Source organism: Dipodomys merriami, unplaced genomic scaffold (assembly GCF_024711535.1).
Source record: "Dipodomys merriami isolate MVZ:Mamm:240054 unplaced genomic scaffold, mDipMer1.0.p SCAF_1, whole genome shotgun sequence".
Taxonomy (NCBI): domain Eukaryota; kingdom Metazoa; phylum Chordata; class Mammalia; order Rodentia; family Heteromyidae; genus Dipodomys; species Dipodomys merriami.
The window spans coordinates 127,607,748-127,630,765 of NW_027202270.1; the positions used below are offsets into that span (position 1 = coordinate 127,607,748).

The 23,018-nt window shown below is 41.4% G+C and overlaps 1 protein-coding gene across 3 annotated transcripts in view; it reads left to right on the plus strand.

Annotated features, from left to right (window-relative positions):
• Positions 1 to 23,018, plus strand: part of Arel1 (apoptosis resistant E3 ubiquitin protein ligase 1) — a 51,030-nt gene that overhangs the window by 17,513 nt on the left and 10,499 nt on the right. Inside the window, exons 2-12 of one of the 3 annotated variants that reach the window (XM_070030039.1) lie at positions 2,299 to 2,594; positions 7,642 to 7,702; positions 8,565 to 8,791; positions 10,344 to 10,581; positions 14,614 to 14,783; positions 15,041 to 15,221; positions 15,399 to 15,646; positions 18,242 to 18,319; positions 20,458 to 20,599; positions 20,723 to 20,817; positions 22,156 to 22,231. In XM_070030039.1, the coding sequence (XP_069886140.1) occupies positions 7,687 to 7,702; positions 8,565 to 8,791; positions 10,344 to 10,581; positions 14,614 to 14,783; positions 15,041 to 15,221; positions 15,399 to 15,646; positions 18,242 to 18,319; positions 20,458 to 20,599; positions 20,723 to 20,817; positions 22,156 to 22,231 (1,471 nt within the window). In that variant the 5' untranslated portion in view covers positions 2,299 to 2,594; positions 7,642 to 7,686. Of the gene's footprint in view, positions 1 to 2,298; positions 2,595 to 7,641; positions 7,703 to 8,564; positions 8,792 to 10,343; positions 10,582 to 14,613; positions 14,784 to 15,040; positions 15,222 to 15,398; positions 15,647 to 18,241; positions 18,320 to 20,457; positions 20,600 to 20,722; positions 20,845 to 22,155; positions 22,232 to 23,018 lie in introns of all 3 variants that reach the window. The other 2 variants (XM_070030049.1, XM_070030028.1) reach the window with 2 other exon arrangements.

Below are 23,018 nucleotides of genomic sequence, written 5' to 3' on the forward strand. Positions count from 1 at the left end.
ATAGATGAGCCTAATAGATAGGGAATATTAGGCCCCTCTTAGACTGACTGTTCTGGAGTAAAGGCCATGCTTTTGAAACTTCAATGCATGGGAATCACCTGAGGATCCTGTGAGACTAAAGAACCAAGGATGCTAGGTCTGAACATGTTAGCCTTGGGGAGCCGAAGATAGTTAAGACCCACTCTGTCCTCGGGGGACTATGGTCTATAAGAAGAGAATGCTGTGTGAACATAATAATGCAGACAAAGAAATGCTATAATAGAGGTATCTTCTGTATGGGAGTATCACAGAGGAGGCAGCGATTGATGCTGTCTGGCTTGGGTATAATCCTAAGGCATGGGAGCCCAAACAGAAATGGGGACGTTGGTGTTTGAGTTGAGTACCCAAAGGCACTAATGATCATGTGGGGACAGTAAATATTGTGATAGAACTAGGAGAGTTTGGAGACACATTAAGAGCATAGTAGAAACAAAGGTTCATTAAACTTTATCTTGATTTCTATATACCACTTTTTTTTTTTTTTGCTCTTCCTGGGGCTTGAACTTAGGGCCTGGGTGCTGTCCTTGAGCTTCTTTTGCTTGAGCCACAGCTTTGTTGGAGATAAGAGTCTCATGGCATTTCCTGTCCAGCTTTCTTCGAACTGTGGTCCTCAGATCTCACCCTGCTGACTGACTAAGATTACAGGCATGAGCCATCAGTACCCTTTCTTTATTTGAGAATAACATAAGTTACCCATTAGCTCCCTTTTTTAGGAAAATAGGTTCCTAAGAAGTGTGTACACCAGGGTTGGGAAGGTGGCTTAGTGGTAGAGTGCTTGCCTAGCATGCATGAAGCGCTGGGTTCAATTCCTTAGTACCACATAAACAGAAAAGCTGGAAGTAATGCTGTGGCTCAAGTGGTAGAGTGCTAGCCTTGAAGCAAAAGAAGCTCAGGGACAGTGCCCAGGCCCTGAGTTCAAGCCCCAGGACTGGCAAAAAAAAAAAGTGTGTACTCCAGAAGTGGAAGCATACAAAAAAAAATCATTTTTGGCAGTATTGGAGATTGAATTTAGGGGTTTGAGCTTGCTAGGCAGGCACTCTGCTCTATCACTTGAACTACACCTCCAGCAAGTCATTTTAAAATCCTCATATAATGTTCTATCATAGAGATCTCTTACAGTTTACATAATTCTTCTCTTGTTTATGAATCCTTTAAACTGAGTCCAATTGCTAGTTGACCCAGGTTTTGGCTCGCTTACTTGGCAAGACTATGACTATGTATTAAAACATGCATATACTTATTTATTTTTAATTATAAAAGTTTGCCAACTTATTTGATCTGCTGCCTTGGCCTCATTCATTCAGTTCTGTTCTTGTTAGCATTTTATGTTCCCTTCCTTAGTTTCCTAAAGCAGAGACATTTGTTAAAAGCATTTATTCTGGGTTTAGGCTGAGTTTGACTCAACATTCCTTCCTTATCTGTGTAATATTGAGGAAGAACCTTATTCCTTTTTGTATTCCAGTCTGTAAAATTAGGGATAATTGTACTTGTATCTTAGAGTGGAGTAAGTGATGAAGCAGTGACTATGTGGTAAGATTGTCTCTTTCCATTAACTGATTGGTAGTCTCTTTTCACTTGCTTCATAGTGACTCTGAATGCATTGCTATAAACCCCTTTCTGCTGACAATCTTTGAGACTTACAGATGGACTTTACTAGATTTTACTTGATGCTTTTATTGTGAAAGTTCGCAGATTGTAAAAGTTCCCCTCCTGCTTATAGTAGCAGATTACAGTTTCAAAGATTTCAGCCTTGTGTAGCCATGTTTTAGAAATACGTACACTGGCACAATGGGAACAGACTGCATATAAGCAGAGGTTAGGTTAGGTTTTAAAGCTCTTGTATTTTCCTTTCTAGGTGAATACTATCTTGAGTCCTTTTCATATGGTTTTCTGTAATCTGGCTCTTCCCATGTAATCTTTTCTCTTCCCATGGTTGGTTCACAAGGCCTTTGCTCTATCACCATTAAACTGAGACTAGACATGTAGTTGTAATGATTCTCAATCTTTAAATTGCCCTCTAGTTTGCCTCTGCTGAAAGACTGGAGTTAGCTGAAGTGTTGGGATTTCATTTTGGGGAGTGACATAGTGACAGTGAACACCATAGTTCCCCAGGAAATGTATAATTTCACTTTGAAATGCTTGGTTAGAATTTATCAAACTTTGTTTACTTGTTGTGTATCCAGATTTCTACTGCCTGTTCTATTCTTTCTCTGTTGGGTCAGTCTCTTTCTTATTAAACTTATCCTTTTTCTTTTTTAGGGCAGGATCCTGGGACACCAGAACCGATGCTGTTAATTGCACACTGCACTAGAGACGTCCAGGAATGATACATTCTTGGACTGTATTTCTCCACCCTGGAATTAACATAGTTCATTCAGAAACATCAACCCTCTGCTTAGTGTGACACGTCAGTGAAGGTCTGATGGACAGACCCTTTCTGGTGACTTTGTGGCTTTTTTTCTTCATGTGGAAGTTGGAAGACAAAGTGAAAGGTGCCAAAAGTTATCTGCTTCGGTGAATAACTTGGCTGTCAGAACATGGGCCCTCGTTTAAAGGTAAGGTTTAAGATTCAGTTATTAGGTTAAGAACATGGCCTCAGTGACAAGTTCCTAAGCTTCTTCATTAATAGATAGCTGTTGAAGCACAGGTTGCACTGAGAATTGAAATCATTTCCCCATTTTTGGGAAATGGCTTTTGAAGCTAAAAGTGATTAGGATAAATTTTATTTGATACTGTGATTATAAGTCTTTATACCTCCCCAAAATAAAAAGCTTTATAACATGTCCATCAAATGACTTTTTAACATTCCCTTGATACAGGTACTTTGCAGTATTTCCCCTTTTTTGTGTGTAATATGAGTTAAAGTGCTGTGATACTGAGCAATTTGCCCAGAATCCTGCCATGAGCAAGTGATGTTTCTATATTTGATAATTAGTACATTCTACCTTCCATTATCATGAGCTATTTTTATTTCAAAAGATAACAAAAAGAGCCATGAGAGTTTAACCTTCTAATTTTAGCCTCACTGGAAGGAATCTTGCAGATTCCTTCATAATCTCCGGAGATTGTATAGTGCGTGGGTGCATGCACACGCGTGCGTGCGTGCGTGCGTGCGTGCGTGTGTGTGTGTGCTTTCTTGCTCATAACCAGAACTCTACTATTTGAGCCACACCTTAATTGGAAATGAAATCTTGCAAACTTTTCTGCCCAGATTGGCTTCAAACCAAGATCCTTTAGGTCTCTGCCTCCTTAGTTGCTAGGATTACAGGAATCAGCTACCAGTTCTTCCTTCCCTCCTTCCTTGCTTCCTTGCTTCCTTGCTTGCTAGGGCTGGGAAGGTGGCTCAGTGGTAGAGTGCTTGCTTTGCATGCATGAGGCCCTGGGTTCAATTCCTCACCACCACATAAGAAGAAAAAGTTGGAAGTGGTGCTGTGGCTCAAGTGGTAGAGCACTATCCTTGAGCTTCTTTCTTGCTTTCTTTGTTGGTCGTGGGGCTTGAACCCTAGGCCTGAGCGCTGTCCCTCAGCTCTTCAGTTCAAGGCTAGCGCTCTACCACTTGAACCACAGTGCCACTTCCGATTTTGGTGGTTTATTGGAGATAAGAGGCTCATGGACTTTTTTGCCCAGGCTGCTCTGAACCACAATCCTCAGATCTCAGCCTCCTGAGTAGTTAGGATTACAGGCATGGGCCATTGGTGCCTAGCTTATTAAATTTCTTTTACCAATTTTCTTAAATCTGTTTTCTCACTGAAAACAAAAATTTATATAACTTCATTCTTTTCTGTGATTCAATATCACATGAGATTAAGAGCTGTGGGCTTCAGAGTAGAACTAATATCTTTCTACTAGCTTGGAGTATCACAATTTACTAAATACTGTGAGGGTGAGAACACTATAAAGATGAACTTGAAAACAAAATACTCATGAACAAATTGTATGACATAGGGTAATAGAGGCTTAACATACTTCTGGATGCTTGAATTAGAATTTGGAAGAGTTGTAGTGAATTTGATCTGGAGAAGTGTGAGCAGCAGAAAGTAGAGGATGCTGTGGAAACAAATGTAGAAAAATACTGTGTATGAGAACCATGACTCTTCTGGTGGACATTTCATCATGCTTATTGAACTGAATTAAACTGAGAAATTTTGGCCTAAAAGAACTTAAGTGAATATAGTTGATGGGGAAAGTAAAGATTATATTAAAACTAGATGTTACTTGATGTAATGATCAAGTAGCTGATCAAAGGTTGGAGATTCACTATTCATGCTGAATAGAAATAGTGTTTAAAACTGTACCCATGACTGGAAATGCAGCTTAGTGATAGAGTGGTTGCTTAATGTGTGAGGCCTTGGGTTAATTGGAGGTATGAGTCCCATGGATTTGTCTACCTAGGTTGGGTCCAAACTTCAGTCTAAGATCTAGTTTCCTGAGTAGTTAGGATTATAGACATAAGCCACTGGCACCTGGCTCGATCTCTAAAATTCTAGACTCTTAGACATTCTAGGTAAAGGGAAGAATGGACATTTGACCCAATCCATTCAGCCTATACTTTATCTATATTTATTGTGGTTTCTGTATATAAGTATATCGGATGGATGCTTTGGAAGATTTTTAGGACTATCTTAGCTCATGTTATTTATCTCTGAAATAAACTACTACAAGGCAGAATATAAGTGCCAAAATTTAATTTAATTGGTAAGGAGAATGGTACTCTATAGAGAGATTAAATGACTTGTTCAGGATCATTGAGGATGACAGAATAGTAGTTTTAATCTACAGTCTTTGCCTTCATCCTCTTATTATATTCTGTGATTTTAGACTTATGGTTGTTAATTGGGAGTTATGTTGAAGTCATACCATACTAAAGGAAATAGCACCACAGAAATTATCAAAAGATCAAGCCTTCACAGCAATGAGAATTCTGAAACCTACATAGGTCACACTGTCAGTCATTCTGGAACTGATCTCTAGACTTCTGGCTTACTCTTCGTTAGCATTCCTTACATTGTAAAGGTTGTTATAGTTGTGAAAGATTATAGTTAATGAGTTTTATCAGCCCTATGACTCCAGCCATAAATTTGACATAGCCTGTAATTCCTCCAAGGAACAAGAAGCTTGAGTCCACAACTCTATGCCATCATCCACATGTGCTTATTTTCTGCTGAATGCGTAACTTCTCTGAGGACCAGATGTTTCACTTCAGGGATCATGTCCAATTAATTGATTCCACTGAGAAATCTAGTACATTCTGTAAGGTGTAGGTACAAGCTTTTTGAGAGAGAGCAACTTTCATGTGTTTTTCTTCTTCTCCTTCCTTCTCTTCCTCCTCCTCCTTCTTTCTTCTCCTTCTCCCTCCTCTTCCTCCTCCTCCTCTTCCTTCTTCTCCTTCCCCTTCTTCTCCTTGTTCTCCTTCCTCTCCTTCCTCCTTCTTCATTCCTCCTCTTCCTCTTCTTCCTCCTCCTCCACCTTTTTTGGTGCCTGGAGCTTGAACTCAGGGCCTGAGCATGAGCCCTGAGCTTCCTTGCTCAAGGCTAATGCTCTACTACTGGAGCCATAGCTCCACTTCTGACTTTTTAGTGGTTAATTGGAGATAAGAGACTCACTGGCTGGGTTGGCTCCGAACCTTGATCCTCAGTTCTCATCCTCTTGAGTAGGTAGGATTACAACTGTGAGCAGTACCCAGCTCTTCTTTTTTGTTATTGGTAATACTAGGAGATGAACTCAGGGCAAGGAAGGTGCATAGTTTAACTCTGAGTCAAACATCTAGACCCTTTTTTGCACTGGTTATTTTAAGATAGGGTCATGCTTCCTGGTTTGTGATCCAACTATTTTAGTATAGGATAACAGGGGCACTGTAGTTTCGAGATGAGAAGTGGTCTTATGAACCTTCTGAGATGGCCTTGTTCAAGGTTTACAGATGTGAGCCACCCAGTGCCCAGCTGACATTGGCTTTTCAGCAGATAATCACAGGAGAAGAGAATACTTATTTGGAAAAAAGACTTAGAAGTTGTGATCCCAGCTAGGCAGAGAGCTGAGGGATACTGTTCAGAGCCAGCCCAAGCAGGAAAGTCTGTGAGACCCTTTATCTCCAATTAACCACCAAGAAAATCAGAAGTAAAACTGTGGCTCAAGTGGTAAGTGCTAGCCTTGATCAACAAAGCTAAGGGACAGTACACAGACCGTGAGTTCAAATCTCAGGACTAGCATACACACATAGAAGTTGTGATCCCGAACTATGGGTCTATGTATTGTCTCTTTAGAGTAGATTGCTGTATCTTAATCTGCATGTGATGACAATTCTAATGTTCCTCATGTGGATTTCTAATGGGACATTAGACACCAGTGTAAATAAAAATTTCTGTAAACTTGAGATGGTCACTCCTAAAATTACCTACTCTCTCTGGGTTTCATTCAATGTATTATTATCAAAGGAACTAAAGTGCTATTTTCTGTTTCTCCTAAGTTTTTTTTTTTTTTTTTTTTTTTTGTTTTGTTTTTTGGTCATGGGGCTTGAACTCTGGGCCTGGGTGCTGTCCCTCAGCTCTTCAGCTCAAGGCTAGCGCTCTACCACTTGAGCCTCAGCGCCACTCCTGGTTTTCTGGTGGTTTATTGGAGATAAGAATCTCATGGACTTTCCTGCCTGGGCTGGCTTTGAACCGTGATCCTCAGATCTCAGCCTCCTGAGTAGCTAGGATTACAGGGTGAGCTACCGGTGCCTGGCTTCTCCTAAGTTTTTGAGCACAATTAGGCATAAAAATTATATGATCCTCAGATCTCAGCCTCCTGAGGAGCGATTACAGGGTGAGCTACCGGCGCTTGGCTTCTCCTAAGTTTTTGAGCACAATTAGGCATAAAAATTATATCATTTTAAGCAAACTGGATTGATACTAGTACTAGGGACACTGAAGCAGGAATTTGAGGCTAATCTGGACTATATAGCAAGTTCCAGACCACCCTGGGCTTCATAGTGACATCTTCCTTGAAAACAAACAATACCAGAAGGCTGAGATCTGAGGATTGAAGTTTAAAGCCAGCCTAGGCAGACATATCTGAGAGACTCATATTTCCAGTTAACCAGCAAAAAGCTGGAAATCGGAGATGTGGTAGAGCACAAGCTTTAAGTGAAAAAGCTGTAAGAGCTGCATGGTCCTGAGTTGAAGCCCCAGCACCTGCACAAAAAAAATTTTTTTAAGGGTAGAGATGTAGTTGAGTGGTTGTAAGTACATTTGCCTAGAATGTACAAAATACTGTGTTTGATCCCTAAGACTTCCTCCTAACCCTCCTCCCAAAAAAGTACCACAGTGTTACATAAAGAATTACTTTCGGGGGCTGGGAAGGTGGCTCAGTGGTAGAGTGCTTGCCTTGCATGCATGAGGCCCTCAGTTTGATTCCTCAGCACCACCTAAGCAGAAAAAGCCAGAAGTGGGGCTGAGGCTCAAGTGGTAGAACGCTGGTCTAGAGCTGAAGAGCTGGGGGACAGCACCCAGGCTGAGTTCAGGCCCCACAATTGGCATAAAAACAACAACAACTAACTTTGGTTGCTCCCAGATCTGAACCTAGAAAGGAGGAAAAAAAAAAAAACACTAAAATTTTCTTTTGCAGCTGCAGCTGTGATCTTCGGCTGTCTGTTGGCATTGAAGGGACCTGATGTTTTACGTTATTGGTATGTTATATAAAGATTTCTCTTTATTAACTTTGATTATGATTGTCTAGTTCCTGTCTTGCCTCTCTGTCTATCTTCTTTCCCCTTGAAAATAAAAAGCTAAAAATATTTCTACTCCCACTAGAATGTACCTTCCCAGAGTTAACAGAGGAATTCATTGATTTGGAAACTGTTTATTGAGTAATCCAGGTCAGGCCACATACTTTGTTGTAGAGTCAAAGTTAATGCAAAAATCTGCATTTAAGAGGAGTACCTTACATGAAGGGAAGGTGGTCATGGAGAAAAGTTAAAATAGATGCAGGAGTTTGAGGGAGCCTAGGAAAGAGACGCTCAAATTCTGATAGAGTTTAAGGAGGGCTTTTGCCAAATTTGTAAGGGAGGGAAAGGCTTCCAAATGATGGGACTGAATGCACATTGCTTTTACTGCTGCTGTGAAGGTCCAGCCCTGCAGGAACTGCTACATGTAGTTCATGACATAGAACGGAGTCAGAAGACTCTGAAAAAGGCAAGGGAATATATACTTTCAGATTTGAAAGCCTTGTAGTCTCCTTAAAACTACATAGCTCTGCTATGTAGTGATGCAGAAGTAGTATAGACACTTGGTATGAGCCAAGTTGTATGAGCCAGGGAACTTTATTCACAGCCACAAGCAGAAGGTAGGATTTAACTTGAGGGCTGTAGTTACTGATACCTCATTTAGAATTCTTCTCTTTGCCCACAGAAGTAGTGACCTAGTATAGTGTTTCTTTGGCAGTCTTACAAAGTCATCCTGACACCTTTTGTGTGCAGGGTAGTCTGTTCTGTGATGAGAAGCTGTGTTATGTAATGGGCAGGTGGTTTGTGTGTTCTTTCTTTTACATAGGTGGAATCACAGTATCTGTGGTTGCATTCTTCTTCACAATTAAGTTCCTCTTTGAGCTTGCCGCACGTGTAGTCAGCTTCCTTCAGCATGAGGACCGTGAGCGCCGAGGGGATCGGACTATTTATGACTACGTGCGGGGAAATTACCTGGATCCCCGGTCCTGCAAAGTGTCCTGGGATTGGAAGGACCCCTATGAGGTGGGCCACAGCATGGCCTTCCGAGTGCATGTAAGGGAATGTTTCTGTCTCCCTATCCATTGGGGATTCTGAGTCACTTGCTTTCCAGAACTTAGTTCAGTCTGTTGTTGGTGCTGGCTGGAATATTAACATTCTCCCTTGTTTTACAGTCCCTCCCAGGAACTTGGAAATTATTAATATCTTAAGAGTCATGAATTTATCTATCCTATTGGTTTGTGTAAGGCTTAATATTCTCTTTTCTAAATAAGAAAAATACTATTGAAAAGAGGTGTTGGCGGGGCTGGGAAGGTGGCTTAGTGGTATAGAGCGCTTGCCTTGGATGCATGAGGCCCTGGGTTTGATTCCTCAGCACCACATAAGCAAAAAGAAAAAAGCTGGAGGTGGCGCTGTGGCTCCAGTGGTAGAGCGCTAGCCTTGAGCTGAAGAGCTGAGAGACAGCGCCCAGGCCCAGAGTTCAGGCCCCACGACCGGACCCAAAAAAAAAAAAAAAAAAGAAAAAAGAAAAGAGGTGTTGGCGAACTGCAGTCTGTGGGCTTAAGCGGGCCCACCTTCACTATGAGACTGCATCTTTTTTTTTTTTTTGGGTCTAGTTGTGGGGCCTCAACTCTGGGCCTGGGCGCTGTTCCTCAGCTCTTCAGCTCAAGGCTAGCGCTCTACCACTTGAGCCACAGCGCCACTTCTGGCTTTTTTTCTTTTTGCTTATGTGATGCTGGGGAATTGAACCCAGGGCCTCAGGCATGCAAGGCAAGCGCTCTACCATTGAGTCACCTTTCCAATCCCAAAAATGCATCTTTATTGGAACCCAGCTACACCCATTATCTCTTATTGACTAAGGCTTCCTTTTTACTTGAGCAGTAGGACAGTTGAGTATGAGTGAATGGTCCACAAAAATATTTACGATCTGACTCTTTACAGAAGTTTTCAGTTCCTATAATGACTTTACCATTTTGTAGCAGTAAGGTTGGTGTATGAGTCTGTGCTCTTCCCTACCCTTGCCTGGTGCCTTCCTGGCAGTGTTGCCAGCTGACTGCTTTCATATTGAGGTACTGTTGTTGACAGACTAAGACTAAGGACACTAAAGAGGCTACATTTGTTAGCTTTTTTTTTTTTTTTTTTTTTTCCGGTCCTGTCGTGGGGCCTGAACTCTGGGCCTGGGCGCTGTCCCTCAGCTCTTCAGCTCAAGGCTAGTGCTCTACCACTTGAGCCACAGTGCCACTTCCGGCTTTTTTCGTTTTGCTTATGTGGTGCTGAGGAATCGAACCCAGGGCCTCAGGCATGCAAGGCAAGCGCTCTACCACTGAGCCACCTTCCCAGCCCCAAGAGGCTACATTTGTAATTCAGAAGTATTTCTTGATTTAGTAGTATCCTCTGAACAAGTTAAGAACTTGTTTTGACTTAATGACCTTCTTTATAGAATGCTGAGGAAATTGGCCTCTCTCTGTTGACTGTCAGTTGAAGGTAGTCACTGGGGCTTACCAGTGTGACTTCAGCTAGCTACTTCCTTTATTCCCACATTCTTGATACACAAGAAGTACTGTTCTTCTGCTGCTTATTGATGGGTGTCCTTCTTCTTCCACTGCAGTTATTCTATAAGAACGGGCAGCCTTTCCCTGCACATCGACCTGTGGGACTGAGAGTACATATCTCTCATGTGGAGCTAGCAGTGGAAATTCCAGTGACCCAGGAAGTACTTCAGGAGCCCAATTCCAATGTGGTAAAGGTGGCCTTCACTGTGCGCAAGGCTGGGCGTTATGAGATTACAGTGAAGCTTGGTGGATTAAATGTGGCCTATAGTCCCTACTACAAAATTTTTCAGCCTGGTAGGTTCTTTGTTCTTTCGTTCTCTCTACCCACATTCCCTTACTCTTTTCATCTATTTTTCTTCCTTGTTTCTTTTTTTGGTAGAGTCTGGTGGAATTGAACCTCATGTATACTAAGCATACATTCTACCACTGAGTTCCTTCCCCAATTCCCCTTTTTAAAAGAAATAACACTGTGTTGATTGCTATAACATTGATCCATTTAAAATGTATTAAAATATCATTAAAATGATAGCTATGTAGCTATCACCATAATCAATTTCAGAACATTTTCATAACCCAATAAAGAAACCTTAGATTGGCAGTTACTTTGTTGTCTAACCCTATGTCCTAGGCAGTCACTAATCTGCCCCTGCAGAGTTGCCTTCTCTGGACATTTCATATCAATGTAATCAGAAAATGTGTGGTCTTTTCTGACTATAGTTTGGACTTTAAATGATACTTTTTTTTTTTTTTTTTTTGGCTGTTCCTGGGGCTTGAACTCAGCCTGGGTGCTGTCCCTGAGCTTGTGTTTAAGATTAGTGCTCTACTGGGCTGGGAATGTGGCTCAGTGGTAAAGCACTTGCCTTGCATGCTTGAGGCCCTGGGTTTGATTCCTCAGCACCACATAAGCCGGAAAAAAAAAAGCCAGAAGTGGTGCTGTGGCTCAAGTGGTAGAGTGCTAGCCTTGAGCTGAAGAGCTGAGGGACAGCGCCCAGACCCCACAACGGTACCCAAGGAAAAAAAAAAAAAGATTAATGCTCTACAACTTGAGCCACAGCACCACTTCCAGCCTTTTCTGAATAGTTTATTGGAGATAAAGAGTCTCACAGACTTTCGTGCCCAGGCTGGCTTTAAACCATGATGCTGAGATGTCAGCCTCTTGATTGCTGCATGAGCCACTGGTACCAGCTATATGATACTTTCAATATAATACTTTTAAGGTTTATCCATGCTTATACCATGAATTAGTCCTTCCTTTCTATTGCCAAGTAATATTGCAAATATGGATTTTTTTCATACCTTATTTAGCTATTCATAAGTTGATAGGCTATTTGGGTTGTTTCTAAGTGGGTATTTTTTGTTGTTGTTGTTCCAGTTGTAGGGCTTAAACTCAGAGCTTAGGTGCTGTCCCTGAGCTTTTTTTTTTTTTTTTTTTTTTGCTCAAGGCTAGCATTCTACCACTTGAGCCACAGCTTTACTTCAGGCTTTTTTTTTTTTTTTTTGCCAGTTGTGGGGCTTGAACTCAGAGCCTGGGCACTGTCCTTGAGCTTCTTTTGCTCAAGGCAAGAGTTCTACCCCTTAAGCCACAGCACCACTTCTGGCTTTTTCTGTTTATATGGTACTAAGGAGTTGAACTCAGGGTTTCATGCGTGGTAGACATATACACTAAGCCACATTCCCAGCTCTTCAGGCTTTTTTTTTTTTTTTTTTTGCTGGTTAATTAGAGATAAGAGCCTCACAGAGGTTCCTGCCCAGGCTAGTTTCAAATTTCAATCTCAGATCTCAGACTCCAGAGTAGGTTTACAGGCCTGAGCAACCAGCACCCAGTAAGAGTTCTTTGTATATTCTTCATACTAGTCCTTTGTCAAATATTTGATTTGTAAACATTTTCTCCAAGTCTGTAGCTTTTCTATTTTTTTTTTTTTGGGTCTGGTCGTGGGGCCTGAACTCTGGGCCTGGGCACTGTCCCTCAGCTCTTCAGCTCAAGGCTAACACTCTACGACTTGAGCCACGGCGCCACTTCTGGCTTTTTTCTTTTTGCTTATGTGGTGCTGAGGAATCAAACCCAGGGCCTCATGCATGCAAGGCAAGCGCTCTACCACTGAGCCACCTTCCCAGTCCTTTTTTTATATACGTGCTTTTTTTTTTTGTCGGCTGTGGGGCTTGAACTCTGGGCCTGGGCGCTGTCACTCAGCTCTTCAGCTCAAGGTGAGTGCTCAACCACTTGAGCTACAGCACCACTTCCTGTAGCTTTTCTTTTCATCACTTTAACAGGGTCTTTCACAGAGCAAAACTTTTAAACTTTAATGAAGTCTTTTTTTGTTGTTGTTGGTCATAGGGCTTGAACTCTGTGCTTGGGCACTACACCTGGGGTCTTTTTGCTCAAGGCCAATGGTCTACAACTTTGAGCCATAGTTTTCTGGTGGTTAATTGGAGATAAGAATGTCACAAGGACATTTGAAGCCCAGCTGGCTTTAAACCACAATCCTCAGATCTCAGCCTCCTAAGTAGGTAGACTTATGAGCATGAGTCACCAGTACCCGGCTTAACAAAGTCTCCTTTTATCCATTTTTGTTTTTACACTGTGGGCGTCTAAGACTAGTTTGAGATCTTAAAGACTTTAATTTTTTTTCTACAAATTGTATAGTTTTCCATTTTATATTTAAGGCTATAATCCATTTTCAGTTAATTAGTATATGTGAGAGTTAGGTCAAGTTTTGTTTCTTTTCTTTTTTTCTCATGTAGATATCCTGTAGCTTCAACACCATTTGTTGAAAAGGTTGTCTTTTCTTACAATGCTTTTGCAACTTTGTCAAAACTCAGTTGGCTGTAATGGAGTGATCTGTTTCTGAGTTCTCTGTTCTGTTTCTCTGGTCTGAGCCACTATCCCCACCAGTACCATGGAGTCTTGATTACTGTAGATCGTATAGTAAGTCTTCAAATTGGTAAACTAGCTCTCCCTCTGTATTCTTTTTTTTTGGGGGGGGAGGGGGAGTCCGGTTGTGGGGCCTGAATTCTGGGCCTGGGCGCTGTCCCTCAGCTCTTCAGCTCAAGGCTAGCGCTCTACCACTTGAGCCACAGCACCACTTCCGGCTTTTTTTTTCTTATGTGGTGCTGAGGAATCGAACCCAGGGCCTCGAGCATGCAAGGCAAGTGCTCTACCACTGAGCCACCTTCCCAGCCCCTCCCTCTGTATTCTTTTGTTCAAAATTATTTCACTTATTCTAATTCCTTTGCCTTTCCATATAAATTTTGGAGTAATGTTTAAATCTATAAATAAAATATTGCTGAACCTTTAATATAAATTATCTTTAATCTGTGTATCAATTTAGGAAAAATCAATACCATTACTATGTTTGACTCTTCCAACTTAAAACATAGTATATTTTTTCATTTATTTAAAATATTTTGTGTGGGGTTTTTGTTGTTGTTGTTGTTGTTGTTGTTTGCCAGTCCTGGGGCTTGAACTCTGGCCTGGGCTCTGTCCCTGAGCCTTTTTGTGCTCAAGGCTAGTGTTCTGCCACTTGAGCCACAGCACCGCTCCGGCTTCTTCTAGTTTATTGGACATAAGAGTCTCACAGACTTTCTTGCTGCCTGGGCTGGCTTTGAACTGTGATCCTCAGATCTCAGCCACCTGAGTAGGTAGGATTATAGGCATGAGCCACCAGCGCCTGGCTCTTCCCATCACCCCCACCCCCAACATAAATAGCTCATGTTTCTGTTTCCTGGAATTCATTTCAATAAATAGTACTTCTTAATGTGTAAAGCAGATTTGTGCCTTTATTGTGATATTTATTTATTTTTGTGCTAGTCCTGGGGCTTGAACTCAGGGCCTGGACACTGTCTCTGAGCTTTTTGGCTCAAGGCTAGTGCTCTACCACTTAAGTCAAAACCTCATTTCCAGGTTTTAGGTGCTAATTGGAGATAAGAGTCTTAGGGACTTCCCTGTCTGGGTTGGCTTCAAACCATGATCCTCAGATCTCAGTCTCTTGAGATTGTTTAGCACTTTTTTTTCAGTACTTATTTTTAAGGTGTACCTCACTCATAGATTCCATGGAAGACTTTAGCACCCTATCAATAACTCTCAGTTATTTTTACTCTAGATTTTTTTTAAATTTTGTTTAGTGCTGGCCATTAACAATTTATAAAAACAAGTCCCTAAAGTTCATTTTCATTATTCACTTTATTTTCTTTGTCCTTTCTCTTTATAGTATTTTAATTTTCCCTAAGACTTAGGAGTGGAATCCCAGCTCTGACTCATAAGCAAATTTTTGCCTTAAGGGAACCTTCTCCACCTCTCTAAATATTACATTCCCTTATCTATCCCAGGAATGGTGGTTCCTTCCAAGACCAAGATTGTGTGTCATTTTTCTACTCTTGTGTTGACCTGTGGGCAACCACACACTCTTCAAATAGTGCCCCGAGATGAGTATGACAACCCTACCAATAATTCCACATCCTTGAGAGATGAGCACAATTACAGTTTGTCCATTCATGAGGTAAGTGGCTCCCTTCTTCCTATGTACACTAGGACAGGCTCCTTTTTCTAAGTCAGTCTCACACCTTCGGATTCATTTTCATCTCTTGTCTTCTCCTTTACTTCTGTGCTTATTACATCTTTACCTGAGCAGTAATTGTGTGTCTCAGTAATTGTGAGACTTAGACTAGAAGATCAATAGAAACTTCTTTATAAAAAATGAATTGCCTTGCAAATACAGAAATGGTATATATTAAGTGATGCTTTGTTTTCCTATAGCTTGGCCCCCAAGAAGAAGAGAGTACTGGAGTCTCATTTGAGAAGTCAGTGACATCCAACAGGCAAACTTGCCAAGTATTCCTGCGACTAACCCTGCATTCTCGTGGCTGCTTCCATGCCTGCATTTCATACCAAAATCAGCCAATCAATAATGGCGAATTTGACATTATTGTCCTTAGTGGTGAGTTGAGAGCTGTGATTTAGTCTTGTTCTCCATTACTTCTTCATTCATGACCAACCTTGCAAATATTTGATATTTGAGCCACACTTGCTTTAGTAGTCACTAGTCCTAACTGAGTAGGGAGGTAATTTTTTTCTCCCCAGACTCCTGTTTTAAATCTTTTTTCTTATACTTCAGAAAATGAGAAGAATATTGTTGAACGCAATGTGTCCACCTCAGGAGTAAGCATTTACTTTGAGGCTTACCTTTATAATGCTACTAATTGTGCCAGCACAACATGGCACCTTCCACCCATGCACATGAGCTCTTCCCAGCGCCGGCCTTCCACTGCTGTTGAAGAAGAAGATGAAGACTCACCCTCGGAGTGCCACACCCCTGAGAAGGTGAAGAAACCGAAGAAGGTATACTGCTATGTATCACCAAAGGTTAGAACCCCATTCTTGCCTTAAAATCCCCCTGCTTGAGATGACCTGTGGTTGGCATTTGGTAATAGAAACCACAAACTAACAGTCTGAATGTTAGTAGGGTAGGATCTTTGACTTGTAGAGTAAGTAGGATACCAAGAAAAGCTACTTAAAAGTGGAGCTGAGCCGGGCGCCGGTGGCTCACGCCTGTAATCCTAGCTACTCAGGAGGCTGAAATCTGAGGATCATGGTTCAAAGCCAGCCCGGGCAAGGAAAGTCCGTGAGACTCTTATCTCTAATAAACCACCAGAAAGCCGGAAGTGGCACTGTGGCTCAAGCGGTAGAGACCTTGCCTTGAGGTGAAGAGCTGAGGATAGTGCCCAAACCCAGAGTTCAAGCCTCACGACCGATCAAAAAAAAAAAAAAAGTGGAGCTGAAGATTGTACTACCTTGGTGCTGCTGCAGATGTTTGGTTTGGATTAGATTGACACTCTTGATTGTCTAGAGATTCTTTGTGCTTTGACTCTGTAGAGGTCTTGTACATTCTGCCATTTGATTGTTTTGGGGGAATAAAGCTATTTTAACACATTTAAAAATACTCAGTAGGACAAAATCATTCTTGTCTCCTTGTACTGTGCCAAAACAATTTGATCTTTCATTCTGTGATTTGTGAAACCACAATACATGGATGTCACTATTGGGCTCCATATTTGAAATAAACAGATTTTGGCAGAAACAAGAGGGTGAACTTCCCAAGCCCTCAAGCTCAGAGGTTTCTGTATTAAGAATTTCTTCTGAATATTTATATTTTTTTATTCATTCAGTCCTAATAAAAATGAGACTGCATGTTGTCTGGGCGCCAGTGGCTCACGCCTGTAATCCTAACTCCTCAGGAGTTTGAGATCTGAGGATCGTGATTCAAAGCCAGCCTTGGCAGTAAAGTCTGTGAGACTCTTATCTCCAATAAATCTCTCAGAAAACCAGAATTGGCACTGTGGTTCAAGTGGTAGAGTACTCACCTTGAGCTGAAGAGCTGAGGGACAGTGTTCAAGCCCCATGACCACCACCACCAACAACAAAAAAAATGAGGCTGTTGAAACATCTTTTTTCAATCCTGTTTATCTCATAAGTAAGACTGAACTCGTTCTGTTATTCTTTATGGTACTTTGTTGTGTATCGTCATTTAAAGATATAGCTTTTATTTAGACTAGGAGGACTAGTCATGAGGAAAGTTGGCAAGGTGAATAAATGAAAGAAGATTAGCCTTATACCATTTCATTAGTATGTACTGGAATTTGTGTATGTGCGTGTGCATGAGTGCATGTATGGTACTGGGCATTGAACTCAGGACCTTATGCTTACTTGAGCCTGTCAGCCCTTTTTGCTTTGTTTTTTGGGGGAATGGGGTCTTTAGTTTTGGCCCAGGTCAACCTGTACTGGGATCTTCCTATTTAAGTCTCCTCCAGAGCAGGGATGTCAGGCCTGCACCACTGTGCCCAGCTATTAGTTGAGATGTAGTTCACTAACTTTTTGCCCATGCTGCCCTTGAACTGTTACCATCTTGTTCTTGGTCTCCTGAGCAGCTAAGATTACAGGTGTGATACTGTGTGTTGGGATTTTTCTTTAATGAAAAGTATCTTTAAGTTAAAAAAAAAAATCTGAGAGCTGAGGATGTAGCTGAGTATTAAGAGTGCTTACCTAACATATGTGAGGTACTGGGTTAATCTCTAGCACTGAAAAAGAGAATACAAAAGTCTCACTTGTCATATGTCCAGTAACAGATTTTTTTTTTTTTAAGTTTAGTTTTTCTGGTGGGGGAGATCCAACACCAGGACTCAAACTGCTGGTACCTACTGCTTTTGCTCACTGGCTAGCACTCTACCAACTTGAACCCCCAACAGATTCTTAAAAACAAAACCAAAAAACCCTGAGATCTGAGGATTGTGATTTGAAGCCAGCCAGGGCAGGAATGTCTATTGGATTCTTATTTTGCCAATGAATCACCAAAAAGCTGGAAATAGAGCTGTAGTTCAAGTGATAGAGCACTAACCCTGAGCAAAAAAATTCTCAAGGACAGCCATGAGTTCAAGCCCTAAGACCGGAACAAAGATAGTAAAACAAATAAAAATAATTTTGTGTGAGAAATACCCACTCAACAACTGCATTCCAGTCCAGCCTCTACCATCTGCCTTCCCCTTCTTTCCCCTTCTTTAGTTTCCCCTTCTTTAGTACTATTCAAGTAGGGAGAAAAATAGAAGGCATAGGCTACTGGTGTTTCCTGTTTATGGACTTGGAGCAAGTCACTCTGGGCAGCATGAGGTGGAACAGAAGGTGATCTTGGTTATTTGCTAGGTGAAATGTTCTGTACTCCTAACATGAAAGCCTGAGTCTAGGTAGTCCAAAATTACAGTAAGGCTTGGTATTAAGATTACAACATGCCCCTTTGGGAAATGTAGTTATAATTTGTCTTTTAAAAAGGTAGAATTGATGTTTTTATTATAGTGCTAAATGGATTATCTTATATGAAAAATGTAGGAAGAGACTGATATTTGGCTTATAATATCATATAAAACTTTTTTTATTGATCACTCCATTTTGTGTATGTGGGTCTTCCAGCAATTCTCAGTAAAGGAGTTCTACCTGAAAATCATTCCCTGGCGCCTTTACACCTTCCGGGTCTGCCCAGGAACAAAAGTAAGTTGACTTTCATATCTATTTCATGATGAGTAAGCTTCAGCTCTGATATATTTCTTTTTTCTTTTTCTTTTTTGGCCAGTCCTGGGTCTTGAACTCAGGGCCTGGGCATTGTCCCTGAGCTTCTTTTGCTAAAGGCTAACACTCTACCACTTAGCTGCATTGCCACTTCTGCCTTTTTCTGTTTATGTGGTACTAAGGAATTGAACTCAGGGCTTCATGCATGCTAGGCAAGCACTCTACCACTGAGCCACATTCCTGGCCAGCTCTGCTATTTTTCAACCTCTTTTCCCCCATAGAATTTTTAATGTTTCTAGAAGTTTTCTCAATGTGTGCAAGATTCATTTCTTCTTCTTCTTTTTTTTTTTTTTTTGGTGGGGGGGGGTCAGTTGTGGGGCTTGAACTCAGGGACTAGGCACTGTCTGAACCTCTCTGTCAAGGCTAGTGCTTTACTACTTGAGCCATGGTGCCACTTCTGGTTTTGAATGGTTAATTGGAGATGAGAATCTCACAGGGACTTTTCTGCTTCAGCTGGCTTCAACCCATAATCTTCCGATCTTAGCCTCCTTAGTAGCTAGGTTGCAGGGTGAGCCACCAGCACCCATGCAAAATTCATTTATTTATTTTTTTGTTGGTTCTGGGGCTTGAACTCAGGGCCTGGGCACTGTCCCAGAGCTTCTTTTGCTCAAGGCTAGCACTCTACCACTTGAGCCACAGCACTACTTCTGGCTTTTTCTGTGTTTGTGGTGCTGAGGAATCGAACCCAGGGCTTTGTATGTGCTAAGCAAGCACTCTACCACTAAGCTACATTCCCAGCCCCCACAAGATTCATTTCTAAGTAAAGGAAATTATTTCCTCACTAAATGATACACAGAATATTTGAATATTAGGACATATACCTTATCTCTAGGACAGAGTTCATCAAGAAGGTGTTGGAATTTCTGGCCCAACCTTGGCCTCCCAATGTGTTTAATTTATTCTTTTATAAGAAACATTCTTATACATTTAAAAATTAGTTTTTAAAATTTTAGGAGGGCTATTAGAATCTAAACTTTTGCCAAGAAACTTAAATATAACATTTTATAAAAATCACTTTCCTGCTGGGTGCCAGTGGCTCATGCCTATAATCCTACCTACTCAGGAGGCTAAGCAGATCTGAGGATTGTGGTTTGCAGCCAGCCTGGGCAGGAAAGTCCATGAGACTCTTATCTCCAAATAACTACCAAAAAAAGCTGGAAGTGGAGGGCTGGGAATGTGGCTTAGTGTAGAATGCTTGCCTAGCATGCATGAAGCCCTGGGTTCAATTCTTCAGTACTACATAAACAGAAAAAGTGGGAAGTAGCTCTGTGACTCAGGTGGTAGAGTGCTAGCCTTGAGAAAAAGGAGCTCAGGGACAGTGCCTAGGCCCTGAGTTCAAGCCCAGGACTGCAAAAAAATAAAAAATAAAAATAAAAATAAATCCAAGCTGGGCACTGGTGGCTCATGCCTGTAATACTAGCTACTCAGGAGGCTGAGATCTGAGGATCGAGGTTCAAAGCCAGTCTGGGCAGGAAAGTCCATGAGACTCTAATCTCCAATAAACCACTAGAAAACCAGAAATGGCGCTGTGGCTCAAGCGGTAGAGTGCCTACCTGGAGCTGAAGAGCTGAGGAACAGTGCCCAAGCCCAGAGTACAAGCCCCATGACTGACCAAAAAAAAAAAATCCAAAGCTGGAAGTGGAGCTGTGGCTCAAGTGTTAGAGCATTATCCTTGAGCACAAAAGCTGAGAGACAGTGCACAGGCCCAAAGATCAAGCCCTAGGATCAGCACTAAAAAAATAAAAATTCACTTCCCATACTAATTTTTGCTATTTCATGTGCCCATACTATTTTCACCCTTTTTATATTTTACATTGGAAAAGTCTGTAGCATTGTCTGATTTCCTTATGTAAAGATAGTCTCTGTAACTCAAATAATTTCACATAAAACTTGAATTATAGAGTAGTGAGGTTAAAAACAAGAGGTATGCTTAACATATACTCAGAGAAAGTAGGTTTATTTTGGTTTTGTCAAGTGGTACTGAAAAATAGCGATGCAGAAGGTTTTTACTAGGTTTGAGGATTTTATAGACCAACTTATTTTTTTATTTCCTTTGCTAGTTTTCATACCTTGGTCCTGACCCTGTTCATAAGCTCCTCACTTTGGTTGTGGATGATGGTATTCAGCCTCCTGTGGAGCTTAGCTGTAAGGAGAGGAACATTCTAGCAGCCACTTTCATCCGTTCCCTGCACAAGAACATTGGTAAGGTTGGACGGGGCTCTGATAGAGAAAGTAAGTTTAGCTTCCCTGGGTCCATGACAATATAGAAGTGGTACTCTACATGTTTGCTAAAAGGCTTTAATCATAATGCACCTTTCTGTTCAGGAGGCTCTGAGACCTTTCAGGACAAGGTAAACTTCTTCCAGCGAGAGCTTCGGCAGATACATATGAAAAGACCTCACTCCAAAGTTACCCTAAAGGTCAGCAGACATGCCTTATTGGAATCGGTACGTAAACTTCCATCTTGGTTAGCAGATGCCAAAGTTCTCCAATTGTGGATCTCTACTCTTAAGTTATACCCTGCAGGTTATCTTTTTTTTTTTTTTTTTTTTGCTCAGCCATGGGGCTTGAACTCTGGGCCTACGTGCTGTCCCTCAGCTCAAAGCTAGTGCTCTACCACTTGAGTCACAGTGCCACTTCCGGTTTTCTGAGTGTTTATTGGAGATAGGAGTCTCATGGACTTTCCTGCCTGGGCTGGCTTTGAACCATGATCCTCAGATCTCAGTCTCCTGAGTAGCTAGGATTACAAGTGTGAGCCACCAGTGCCTGACTTTTTTTTTTTTTTTTTTTAATGAAATGTTCTATCTTCAGTTGTGTCTGTTAGACACTATTTATATTGAGTTTGGTCAGTGAGTTTGTGACTGAGGTGTGTGTTGGAGGCATGTAACTGAGAGGAGACTAGCTGACACAGCAGTTTGCAGGTCTGTGGTTAACTGGTACCTTTACCAGTCTCCTATGCAGGAAGGTAGATGTGGTGGTTATAGAAGAAAGTTCCTTGGTAATAAATCCCTGTAATAGAAGAGTTCTAGATGACTTAAAGGAAGTGATTTTTGTTATTACTCTGGTCTAATGGAAAAGGAACACCTGATGTCTGTCTGCCTCCACCACACAGACACTGGCATGGTCTGACATTCCCCAAGAATGAGAAGGCTTAGTGCCTGTCTAGAAAGTGTTTGTGGTATTTGGCTCTGGTAGGAGCAATTGGAAAACCCTTTCCTCAGCCACGCTCTCCATGTGGTATGGCTCCCTGTCTGAACATCACCTTTTGGATAAATGTCTAGCAGATAGTCTGTACTTTACTGAAAGCCGGGACTTCTTGATTCTCTTGGCTACAGCTAATTAACTATGTCATTTTTTATTTCCTTCTGTAAGACTTTTTCATTAATAGAATGGAGATTGTAAACAAAATGTAACACTGTTGTCATAAAGTCAAATTTGATTTTTTAAGTTATAGTCTCACTATATAGTTCAGGCTATCCTGACATTTTGTTGCTTCATCCTTTAAATGCTGGTATTACAGGTGTGGATTACAGGTGTGTGTTAGCATTCCTAGTTTAGATTACTTCTTTAAACCTTAAATTTCTCGTGGTGACATATAAGATAGTATTATTAAAATGTATTTGTAAGCAGTATGTCTCCTCCATGTAGTAGTGGTCAGCTCAGCAAACAATGGCAGTGCTCCTGGCTATTTCTGTCTTTAGCATCCAAGGGATGCCAGTCAGTGTTCTGACAATTTCCTTCCTTTCACTGCTTTGTAGTCTCTGAAGGCCACTCGGAATTTCTCCATTTCAGATTGGAGCAAGAACTTTGAAGTGGTTTTCCAGGATGAAGAAGGTCAGTTTTGTAACTTCATTTTATCTTTTTAGTTCACCGCTTTGCTGCCACTTTCTCTCTTACACCCTCTCCACAAAAACAAACAAAAATTGCTCCAATCTCTAAAACAATTCTTCTAAGAATAAAAAAAAAAAAGGTAATAATATTATGGTGTGGTAGAGCTTCTGGAGCAGAAATATAGGAACTGAAGGGCAAACCCTTTGAATTTAAGCTGAAGCTAGATGCTAGTGGCTCATACCTGTAATCATAGCTATTTAATAGGCTGAGATCTGAGGATTATGGTTTGAAGCCAACTGGGGCAGATAAATCCATAAGAAAGTTAGATGTAGGGGCTGGGAAGGTGGCTCAGTGGTAAAGTGCTTGCCTCGCATGCATGAGGCCATGGGTTTGATTCCTCAGTACCACATAAACAGAAAAAGCCAGAAGTGGCACTGTGGCTCAAGTGGTAGAGAGTGGCTCAAGTGGTAGAGTGCTAGCCTTGAGCAAAAGAAGCTCAGGGACAGTGCCCAGGCCCTGAGTTCAAGCCCCACAACCAGCAAAAAAAAAAAAAAAGGAAGTCAGATGTAGAGGTGTAGCTCGTGGTATAATGCCAGCCTTGAGTGAAAAAACCAAGTAAGAATGCAAAGAAGGCTCTGAGTTCAATCCCCAATACTGGTATTTAAAAGAAAAAGGAATTTAAGCCAAAAGAACAAAGTCCTATTAAGTCCATTTCATGGGGTCTCTGATCTGTGTCTCCATTAGCTTGAAGATCATAATACTCAATCCCATAGAAATTGAGTGAGATTCA